The sequence below is a fragment of the Lissotriton vulgaris genome, chromosome 10, assembly GCF_964263255.1.
Source record: "Lissotriton vulgaris chromosome 10, aLisVul1.2, whole genome shotgun sequence".
NCBI classification, from domain to species: Eukaryota; Metazoa; Chordata; class Amphibia; order Caudata; family Salamandridae; genus Lissotriton; species Lissotriton vulgaris.
Genome location: NC_141698.1, coordinates 164,273,730 through 164,285,902, shown reverse-complemented (window position 1 = coordinate 164,285,902; position 12,173 = coordinate 164,273,730). Strand labels below are relative to the sequence as shown.

At 45.7% G+C, this 12,173-nt stretch overlaps 1 protein-coding gene across 1 annotated transcript in view; it reads right to left on the bottom strand.

The window, feature by feature from the left end:
• Positions 1-11,434: 11,434 nt before the first annotated feature.
• LOC147684905 (17-beta-hydroxysteroid dehydrogenase type 6-like) overlaps positions 11,435-12,173 on the bottom strand; it is a 92,338-nt gene continuing 91,599 nt past the window's right edge. The window contains exon 5 of the mRNA XM_086940795.1: positions 11,435-12,138. Within this exon, the coding sequence (XP_086796921.1) occupies positions 11,945-12,138 (194 nt within the window). The 3' untranslated portion in view covers positions 11,435-11,944. The remainder of the gene's footprint in view (positions 12,139-12,173) is intronic.

Sequence of the window (12,173 nt, the reverse complement as noted above, 5' to 3'; positions counted from 1 at the left end):
CATCATTTTTTTGCACTCCACACCACCCTGGGTTAGACACTGGCTATATGCAAATCAGCTCTGACCCTGTGCCTCATGGGAACAGTCCAGTCCGAACTACCAAGCCATGACTTTCCCAGACCGGAAACAAGCATCCAAGGACCGGTTTCTGGCTATCAGCCTTCATCAGCCTGGATAGCTTGACTCCAGTGGTGTGGAGAGCCTGGGACTCACGTCTGAGTATACCCAGCACACTCAGGTGAAAATTGCAAAAAAAACAGTTGATGCTTGATTCCGGTCTGGGAAAGACATGGCTTGGTAGTTCGGACTGGACTGTTCCCATGAGGCACAGGGTCAGAGCTGATTTGCATATAGACAGTGTCTAACCCAGGGTGGTGTGGAGTGCAAAAAAACGATGGATTTAGGCCCAGATCTTTGTACTGGGAGTGAATGTATGACATTGTTCTACATTCTGTCCATCAACTGTGTTTTTTGCAATCATAGGCTATGTGGCCCAATAAGCACCAATTGTGGCTAGATTTTAGTACTCAACTGTAGGGGCAACAGGGCATTTTTTCGTTCAAGCAATTGGACCCAAGCCACCTTTAATCATGATAAACAGCCTCCAATTGAGGTCTATCCATAGTCCGAATTATCCTACATAATCCTCCTAAATCTTTTAATTTGTACCACAGAAGGGCTGGCAGTGGTGAAATGCTGTGGCACTGGCGCTCCGCGCTCATGACACCAGGCCCAGACAGTTCCATGCATTGCTGGAATGTGCGCAGCTCAAGGAAAGGGGAGCCGCAGACTTTAAACTACTAGTGGAATGCACACGCTCTTCACGGGCTTCCGTTTATGTTATTTATTTTATGCATTTTTATATAGCGCAGACTTTACCCGAAGGTGTCAGAGTGCTTCACAATGGGAACAGTAATGATACATGAGGAGAAAATTACAAGTGAACAGATTACAAAGGCATGCGCTAAGTTACATGAGGCAGAAGTGACAATTGTGAGCAAACAAAATACAAGAGGTAGCAAATGGTACATTACAGGAGGAAAAAGTGACATGTGTGCAAGTTACAAAAGCGTACAAAGTAGAAGTAGAGGTATAATACTGCAAAAAAAATGGCAGACCTCCACTCAGCCTGGCACTGGCGCTCCACACTCTTGACACCAGGACCAGGCCCAGACAGGTAAACACATTGCTGGAATGCGCGCAGCTTAAGGAAAGGGGGGTCTCAGACTTTAAACTAGTGGAAGGCACATGCTCTTCACGGCCTTCCTTGACCCCCTCTCCCGTGTCCTGACCTCCACCCAGTCTTGCCCACATGCACAGGTGTGGAGGGATTCTATCACCTCACTGACTGGAGCCGAGGCCTGCCGTCTGGACATGGGGTGGCGGACGCCAATCACAATTCCTGCTATTTTACGACTTTTGAATTAGAGCCTGCTTCTGCAACAAACAAACAATTAACAAAACCCACGCAGAATTATCTCTCACAGTTGTTCCCCCGTCTCAGGAGCCGTGAGGACCGGGACGAGCTCAGAGACTGACTCAGGCTCACAGGCCTCTTTTCAAATTAAGAGCAAGTACTGTACATATTTTGCACATTCGCAGCAGGCCTGCATGATGTTCGTAATGGTCGCTTCACTGTAGCTGCGCGGTAACTTACACACCTATGCTCGGGTGAAAGAAAGTCACGTCCATGCGCAAGTCCGTGCAGTTTGCAGGCTCCGAGGCTCATGCACTGCTGACCTCAGTCAGATGCACTGCGCTACCACCAGCACTACTACTGTGAGACTATGGGGTCTCAAGCCAGGCCAGCGGGAGCCGAGGACTTGGATTAGCCGGCCGCCGGACGGGACAGGTCTGTGTTGTTGTTGTGGGGCACTGGCAGCAGTCAACAGGTCGGGCCTGGCAGTCAATTTTTCTTTAGCCAGCACTGCTACACACACAGTCCGGCCATCCCCCGCGCACCGACAGCTAGAGGATGGTGCACGTCATGCTGTCACAGGCTGCTGAAGCACCACTCAGGCATTGGCCAAAATTATGATGCCTAGGGCCGTCATTGGTAGCGCTATCCCGCGCTACTAGGTTGACAGCCGTGGGGAGGGACCCGCACATGATACAATACTAGTGTGTACCGCCCGCCCACTCCTCTCCAAATGCACCACAAACCACCACTAAACTAGGATGAGCGCTGCGCAGCAACAATGTACTAGTACAAGCATAAAGAATGGTGCGCTTGCACTCCACTTACAGGTGCTGCTGCCCGCATGTTTTTTGCCGCCCTCCACCTTTTGCCGCCCTAGACGACCGCCTAGTCCTGCCTAATGGCAGAAACGGCCCTGCACACACGAGGGAGGAGGGAAGGCTGAAGCTCTTTCATTCCAATGGGCGTTGGGCGCCTGATCCATAGCCTGCACAAAGGTCTGTGGCTTCAGGATCCAGCCTGACAATTCCAGCTAGAGCAAAATAAGTTTGGTGCAAGGAAAAAAAATAGAAAACAGACTACCTCTGCGAGGCCCGAAAATAGAGCCCGATAGAGACTCGTTTCAAGGCCCCGTGAAAATAACTGACAGACCCGGCCCACTTAAAGCCCTGTTTGTATATATATATATATATATATCAGTGTGCGTGTGTCCCGTCTGCCCCCCTCCCTGCCATAAGTTCCGGTCACCACTGGCGGCTGGTCATCTTAAAGGAGCGCCAGTGGCGCCCACCTGCAACAACCGGCTTAACTAAAGCATTGAAACGCCAGTCGCACTTGTCTAACTTAAATTAGGAAGCCGCCAGGGCCGGACTGGCCGTAGCGGGCTCCGGGCAATCCCCCGGTGCGCCGCACAGGTGGGGGCTGGTTTTGGGCCACTGGGGGCCGTTTTTGTTACAGGGCCATAAATCGGCCCTGTAACAAAATCGGCCGAAAACCGGCCCTGGCAAAGAGCTCAGCGGCACCCCCAACCCCCGTGGGGGAGGTGGGGAGGCGGCCGAGCACTTTGCCAGGGCCGGTTTTGGTTCCCAGTCCATCCCTGGAAGCCATGGAGAGGAGTTGCCTGTTGATTCCAATCCTGCGTGTTCCATGAAGTTTACCCAGTTATTCCTTATTTGGCATTTTATATGAGAACTCTCCTCGTGCTGTTCTGTTGTCCTATTATCCTAAATCCATAGAAAGATACCTGTAGGAAGAAATGCAGCAGTTATGATGCCCCAGGGTCAGCATCTGCCTTCTCAAACAATCACCTCTCATCTCACGGTGACGCTGCTCATTCAAGTGATACTTTCAATAATATTAATTAACCTCCTTAGAATTATTGCTTTCCACAACAATCTTTTTAGCATCTTGACAGTTAACAAAAGGTGGTTACTATTATCAAGCTCAATGTCCTCAGAATGACAACCGAATGAGTCAGCCCCATCATGTTTACCCACCTGTTACTGAAGCAGGTGCATGAACCCACTGAGCTACAAGGATCCAGACCTAGTGGTCGATTAGGATGGCAAACGGACCCCCGAGGTGGAGGGACCGACCGCAGGTGCAGTGGCGGTCCCTCCGTAGCAATTAGGATGTGGCCGCCACCCTGGCGGTCACATCCCGTATATTTTACATTGCGGCGGGTGCTGCTTTGACCAGCACCCGCCGCAATGTAAAATATGCATGTTTAACTTTGGCATGCATAACTTTGCAGGCACAGCGTGGTGCCTGCCACCTTGTGCATTCCAAAGCAGGGGTGTACCATAGGTACCCCCATGTGCACCCCCCACCCCCCAACACCCTGGGGACTCGCAACGGGCTCCCAAACACAAAAGACCACATGCTTTTCCACGGCAGAAAAGCCGCCGTGGAAAAGCATGTTTCCGCCTGCATCATAATATGGCTGGCGGTATCTTGCAAACACCGCCACCATATTTGGGTACACACACCGCGGATCAGCGGCGGACGGACTTGCCGTCCGCCGCTGATCCCACCGCCATCCTAATGTGGCTGGTGGTGTTGTCGTAGTCCAAGGCGGTGAATCTGCTTCCTCCAGGCCGGCGGTGGCTTCCGCCAGCCCGGAGGATGCAGATTCACCGCCATCCTAATCAGCCCCCTACTGTCTTTTATGAAGAAACCGATCAGCCCCAGCATAGGTGTGCGCGCTTACCTCTTTGCAGAGCGTCGTTTCACCGACAGGACCGATTTTACCGCAAATGAGCCCTGTGCGCTCAGCAGGCTCGTTTCTTTAGTATTCTTACTTGATGGGGCATATTGTCACCTCTCGGCTCGCCACGCCCTATTGCACATTCCATACATACATATCAAATCAGGTTCAGCTATGTGGAAAACAAAGGCTGATTGGTGTTGAAAAAAACTGAGTATGGATGATGTAGCGCCCATCCAATACACCTCACTTGAATAGGGATGCCTGCATAGCTACTAGGTAGCCACAAGTCCTTGTGCGGGCCCTTCACCCTATCCTGGTTTTTAGCCAGCAGTACTATGCCTGGTAAAATATTCGAGCCTATGCTCACATAGATGAAGTGCGACTACAAGCCCCAGAATGCAACTGGCTGTTGATGTCATGCAGGTCATAGATCACGTGGCAGCCAGGAACCCATAAAACATAGCAACATAAAACACTGCTAAATATGTGCATATAAAACTCCAATATGATCGTATAAAGTCAAACCACCTATCCTTCCCACATACATTGAACCCATTTGACAAATGAAACAATAAACGTTTGTCCCAAAGTTCTCTGCTTGTTGTAAAAGACTGCAGCGTGGGAACTGTGCACCCTGGGTGGAAGGGAGATCAACACTCTTATAAAACCAGACATAGGAAATGTACTGTTTGTGATCTGCAGCTGATGTGCAGACTGTGGTACTGCAATTCATAGGGAAAACGTCCAAACTAGAGCCAATTGTTTCAAAGTAGACATATCTTTACTAGGCCCTGGCGAAATTTCTGTTAAACCGATGTAATCTCATATAATTTAGCAATTTTCATGTTACACATATCACATGAAATTATTACGCCGCGTTCACACAAAAAACTGTTTGCCACAGAAGCATGGGAACAATGCAAACGACCAGAACTTGGGCAGCTGATGTTTGCTGCGCTTGTGCTTTTTTTTAAAGCCTGCTGTGCATCCAAAACAGAGGCGAGGACGCAAATAAACTACAATATAGCGCTAAAAGCTGGGTTCCCATTTTACGTTGCTTCGTGTAACATTGCACAAAAAAAATCACACAAATTGCACATATTCCCATCTTTTCTAACGAACAAGATGTACACTAATGTAACTGGTGCTTGCATACCTGCCAATGTGAAGAACAATCTCAATGTGAGGATGGAGTTTTTATTCACCCCCCCTTCCTCATGAATTGATGACTTTAGTGTCCGTCTCATTTCTCTACTCCTGATTTGTTGGCTCTTCTCCCTATTGTTGTATCTGTCCTGGAGTATTTCCTCTTTACATTTCTTCTCACTGGGTGCGTTGTATCCTTCCACTACTGCCTTGAGGAACATTTTTAGGTCGAATCTATAATGGCAGCGCATATGCCCTGCTCGCTCTGCGAGGAATGTAGTAATGGAGTATGCAGTGGAAGCTCCTCCCACTCTCCACTCATGTTTTTAATTGGCTCATGTCATTGTCTATTATAAATGCTGTTTTCTGATTGGTTATGAGGCTTGTTAGTCTCTCCTTATTATTATGGCAATGTCGTCATTTGTACCCTCCCATGGCTACTTGCGTCTTTACTTTGAGTTTTACACGTTACTGTAGACGTTATTTAGACTGTGAGCACTACTTTGTCTGTGCCTTCTCGCCCCTTCTCCCCCCTCCCCACGCCCGCACTCCCGTTGTCCGTGCTTCCCCCCTCCCGTTGTCTGTAATACAATGCAATAGGTCTCACATAAAAGCGAGTCCTATTGTATTGCAAATGCTTGTTGGATCTGAGCACTGTGTTCTGACAGTATGTAATATTCTGGCAAACGTGAGCGTGTGCTTTACTGTACCATTTTGTGCGTGATGTTTTTACTGCTGCTGTATGTGCTAAAACGGTGTGCCTCTGTAGTGGAGAATTGCGGGTACTCCAAGCTATAAGGAGGAAAACCCTGTTGGCCCTGTCAGTGCTTGTCGTGTTGTCTTAAGCACATATCAAGGTGGCCAGGTCCTGTGTTGTTTGCCGTGTTTGTTATATACAAGGGAACCCCATACAGTTGAACCTGGGGTAGAAAGATAATTTTGTAGAACAATGGTTCGGAGTAGGCCTTATGTGGTCCTTAAAGCAAAACAGGGTATTAGCGAGTATTTAATAAGTCGCTAGGGAGCATTGGTAGTAGGAAAAAATGGAGTTTTTTATTTTTACTCTTTTCTTATATCAAGACACAAAATATTAAAAATATATATACACTATTTCAGGTGCTCAGGTGAATAGTACGGTGCAGGACGTGACATAAGTGATCAAAGTGAACGAACTGTCACACACAACAAGGATAAACACACTCAACAATTATATACAATGGTACACGTGAAATTCCTTGGGTAGGTCGACGGCGTTTCGATCTATATTATTTTAGATCTTCATCAGGACAGTTGAGCCTCCTGAAACTTGCCAGTGGAGAGGGCAAGGATGGTCATTCGTGCAGTACAGCTGGGCGCATGTCGCAGCTTTTCAAGGAATATTAAATTAAGTTAGATTCCAAGCTCTAATTGGGGATTCTGGTGGTGGCTGTTTTCTCCAGTGCGTGGGAAATACATGAGAGGAAAATTAGGTTTAAAACATAATCAATACCGCTGCCAAGGCGCGTTCGTCGCTATGGTAGGGAAAGTTGTCTGAAAGCAATTAATCGGGGTTCTGACACAGCGCATTCGTCGCTTTTGTTGAAGAAGCCTGAAAATTAATTTTTTCAAGACGGTGCAGCAGGCGGGGGGTCCGAGTACCTCTTCCTGAGCTGCTAGGAAGAGGTACTCGGACCCCCCGACAATAAAGTCAGAGAAACAAATACGCAATAAAATAGATGGTTCATTGGTCAAATACAGGCCTGCTCTATGGATGAGAAGGCAGTTTGAACAATGAGAATATTAGTGTAGCAAATCTAGGTTGGACGTATCAACCACATTAAGGCCTGTATACTAAAATGTATAATGGTTGAACAAAGAAAAAGTCTAGTTGAAAAAGAGAAGACTGATTGAGGAAATAGATTGAGGAAATAGAAGAATGTGTGGGCAAATAGAATAAGTAGTTGAATAAAAGAGTGTGTGTGTGATTATAGAGAAAACTAGTTAAAATGATAGAAGATTGGTCAATGAAAGAGAAGAATGTTTGATGAAGAATACAACTGGTTTAACAAGGAAACTGCTGAGGTAACCAAACTACAAAATGTTACCCACCAAGGAGAGAGATTGTCAAAAGGAAGAGTGAGATTAGGTACAAAGGGTTAAAGTCACCACCACAATAATAACAATAATGTGTTTTCATATAGCAGTCCATACCAGACTTCTGGAGTTTCAAAGCCTGTAAAGAACTTGGTCACTCAGGGTACTCACTTTACTGACCTTCAGGAGGATTTCAGGTGAAGTCAACCTCACTGGGATTCTAGGGTCACCTTAGCTAAAGTGTGTTGGCTCAGTTGGTAGTCATAGAAAATATTAAAATCACATTTTTTAAGTGGTAAATACCATGAAAGGACTTAACAAAAGGTATGAATGCAAACTGAAGCAATAAGATCTTTTTCTGAAATTAAGTGGCTTGTATGTCGGTGACCGAAAGAAAATACATGCGAACTATGTTTTGTTTATCCAAAGACTGGATATCCTAAAATAAAAGTCTGTAAGGAAAGAAACAAAATAGTTCTTTCCATTATGGGGAGACGGATTGTACTAGAATTCTCATAAAAGGCTAAGGGCCTGACTATGAGTCTGGCAGTCCATGGACCGCCAGACTCTCGGTTGCGGTGGTCCGTCTGCCAGATTATGTTACGGTAGTGGACCACCGGTGGAACCAGGGAGCTGTTGTTCCCTGGCAGTGGCCCGGTAGGGGGACCCTGCAATATGCTCAGCGGGACTGGTGGAGTCTCGTTGTGCATATTACAAGTTCCTCCACCGCTAACCTTTTCATGGCAGTGAGCCCGCCACAAAAATGCTGGCAATGAGGGAACGGACCCCCAGTACCACCCGCCATGAGGATGCACTCAGATTTGATTTGATTTGATTTGTCAATTTCTAAAGCGCACGAATGCCCGAAGGTGTCTTGGCGCTATGAATTGTCCAGTTTCCGGAGCAGGTCTGGAGTTAGTAGAATTTATGCGGTGAATAGCCAGGTCTTGATTCTCTTTCTGAAAATCTCCAGAGTTGGGCTGTTTTTTATGTCAAGTGGTAGTGAGTTCCATGTCCGTGCTGCATGCCCGAGGAAGCTTCTTCCTCCCCAGTTTGATCGTTTGAACTTGGGTATCGCTATCAGTTTTTTTTCACCTGATCTGAGAAGCCTTGATGGTTCGTAGTGCTTCAGGTGAGTTTTCAGGAAGTGAGGGCCTTTGCCCTGCAGTGCCTTGTAGGTCAAGCATAGTGATTTAAACTTGACTCTTTTGGCTACAGGTAGCCAGTTGAGTGTCTCTAGTTTATGACTGATAGGCTGAAATTTTGGGATTTCCAGTATCAGTCGTGCCGCTGCATTCTGGAGTCGCTGCATTTTTTCCATGATTTTTACTCTGGCTCCGGCATACAATGCGTTACCGTAGTCCAGTCGAGACAGTGCCAGGGCTGTCACTACCATTCTGCGTGTGTCTTGAGGCAGGTATGGGAGTATTTTTCTAATCATTTTTAGTATCAGCCAGAAAGACGATGCCAGTTTGTTTACTTGGGCTTCGTATGTTAGTTTGGTGTCTATCATGACTCCCAAGTTTTTAGCTTTCTCTGAGGGTTCTGGTCTTGTTCCCAGTTCAGGGGACCACCAGTCTGGGGACCAGATATCGGCGTTACCTCCTAGAATCATTACCTCACTCTTTTCTCCGTTGAGTTTGAGGCAATTTTGTTGCATCCATTGACTAACTTTTAGCATGCATAGTTGAAAATTCTTGGCTGTTACTTTGCTGTTTTTGCCTATAGAAATGACGATTTGGGTATCGTCAGCGTAGGATATTGGTGTAAATCCATTTTCTCTTATTAATTCGGCAAGGGGGGCCACATATAAATTAAAAAGTGTTGGGCTTAATGACGAGCCCTGTGGGACGCCGCATGGTACTTTAAAGGAGTCTGACTTTGCTTCTCCTATTTCAACTGTGAAATTTCTCTCATGGAGGTAGGATGCGATGAGGTTGCACACGTGGTCACTGGATCCGGTTTCCCTAATGCGTTTTATTAGTATCTCGTGGCTGACCGTATCAAAGGCCGCCGAGAGATCCAATAGCACCAAGGCGGCCTTTTCTCCTCTGTCCAGTATACTTCTAAGTTCCTCGGTGGCCGTGAGGAGGGCTGATTCCGTTCCGTGTCCTTCCCAGAATCCAAATTGAGAGTGATCAAGCCAATTGTTGTCCAGTAGGTACCGTGAGAACTGTTTGTTTAGTAGTTTCTCCAGCACTTTTGCGGCAAAAGGAATCCTGGCTATGGGCCTGTAATTGCTGGGGACTTCGTTGTCTAGATGGGGTTTTTTCAGTAGTGGCCTGATTGAAATGGTTTTCCAGTCGTTTGGAAATATGCTGGTGTTTAAAATTACTTCAAACAATTTTTGAAGTACTTGTCCTATTTGTTCAGGACATATTTGAAATATTTTCGGTGGACATGGGTCTAAGGGACTGCCTGAGTTGGTTGTCATTACTTCCTTAGTAATTTGTTCCACTGTGGGTAAAGACCAGTTAAAGGATGGGGTGCCGCTGGGTTGGTTGTCTAGTTTTGTATTATTTATGGGGTTTTGGATTGTATGGTCACTCTGATTGTTTTTAAATAGTTCATACACTGATGATACTTTATTTACGAAGAAGTGGCCTAAAATGTTACAGAAGTCAGATGATATATCTACTGGATTATTGTTTTCAATTTTGGCAAGTTTTTTGACTACTGTGAACAGGTCTTTGCTCGAGTTCTTGGAATCATTTATTTTGTGTACAAAGAATTTGCTTTTTTCTGCGATTATCAGATTTTTATATGTGGCCAGTTCGTTTTTATAGTCTATCTTTAATTTGGGATCATATTGCGATCTCCACTTTTTCTCAGCTCTTCTGCAGGTCTGTTTTTGTGCTTTTAAGGCTTCCGAGTACCAGGGTTGTGAAGGTGACTTCCTTTTAAAGGTAGCTCTTTTTTGTGGTACGGAACTCTGAGTGGCTGTTTTTAGCCAGTCATTGAATTGCGTACATGCTATATTGCTGTCCCCTTCTAGCATTGGAGATGAGGAATTCATTACCTCTACTAACATTTGAGTGTCTATTTTTGACCAATCCACAACATGTGCCCTCTGTCTGCCTGCATCCCCAGTTCCAGAAAGGCATGAACTTCGCAGTCCATGCCATGCTGGAACATTTTTTTTCATTCCCATTGTGGTCCACGGGAAAGGCAAAAGGTCCGCCCGCCTGCACGAGTTGAACTCGTAATCAGGATGGTGGTACTTGCATGTTTTTTGAGGTGCTGTGCCAGTGGAAAGTCGATGCAGCACAGTCAAAGGCATAATCGGATCCTTGAGTGATCCATGAATAGCTTGGGAGAGACACTGAAATCTTCATGAGAGTATTTCAATTTAAGGAATAAATAGAGAGAATATTATTTTTGATGGCAGAGGAGCGAGAGAGAGAGACTTACTAGGGACGGATTAGGTCACCTTGGGACAGAAAGAAATAACAGACTAGGTTCAGTAATAGATTCTTGTGATTATCAGAGTTTGGGAAATGGCCATCACTCAAACATTTAACGAAAATGTGATTCATGTAACCATAAACATTGCTTCCTTTAACCGCATCGCTGTGGCGGTTATTTTTCCCCTACGCGGCTTTTTTCTAGAAGCCGCGTAAGATGACGAGCTCAGCTCGTCATCCGCACACGCCCCCGTGGCTGATGACGAGCTGAGCTCGTCATCAGCATCGAAGGGGTTAAAGAAAAAGTATGTTTGTAACTAGTTACCTGGCAACAGAAGTAAGGTATACGAGGGATAAGGGGGTAAAGCGTGACAAGGGGGTAAAGCGTGACTTGTAAATAAGTCTTCGATAGTTTGAAACTCACCTTTTCACTAGGGATGGATATTTCTTTGATCTCACAATCCACTGTTAAACAAAGGCTTTGATAGGTTAGGTTTTGGGGACTGTGGCGTGGAGGGTTATGGAATAACTGTGATCACATTGTATAACATGAAGTCCTGAATAAAGAGAAGATTGGCATTATATAGCAAGATCGACATATGTGAAGCATTCTACACAGCATCAACAGCAGTAAACTACCCGTAAATTATCTACACACATAATTAAACATATATTAGCGATTAGGAAAGCACAAATGAAGCACATTATTAGGATAAAATCAAACCAACACACTTTATTTGCTGATGCACAAATGACACATATTTGCTGAAACCCAATTTTCATGCATTTTCGTTTGTGCGCTGTATAGTTTTTTCCAGTAAAATTCTATGTAAATGTAATGGCCTTTTCAAAAGAAAATGTGCGTTTCTGTGAATGACAGTACTCTACCTCACCCGTGCTCCAAAAGCACGACCAGCTGCATACAGTGCCCTTACCACTCTCTAGCTGCATGGTGTGGCACATTTGCTACACTCGTTTTTATTGTGTGATACTTCGAGTTTTTACAATCCCTATGACTTCAGTGATATAACATTAATGGCAGCACCCACCACATTGTCAAAATTGTTCTAGCACCACTGTGTACATAGTGAAAGAGAGAGAAAGGAATGACCCGCACCTTAGCCAGTCCCATGAAAGAGTGAGGTCTGGCACTGAAATACTAACTTTCTCCTGCTGACCCTCTAAAATGTCAATCTATTTAAGTTTGGCGAAAATGGTATCCACCAATATAGTGGGAAAGTAAGAGAGTGGCACGTAGAAAAGTTTGGCGTCCCAGCCAGCTGTGTAGCGGGTTCGTGGGTAGACAGCTGTCAACCCGTGCTCCATGCAGTCTGTGACCAGTGAGAGGTTGGTACTCGCCTTTTCTATGGCATCAAATCTATTGTAAACTGCAAGAATAAAAAATAAACATATGCATCAAATT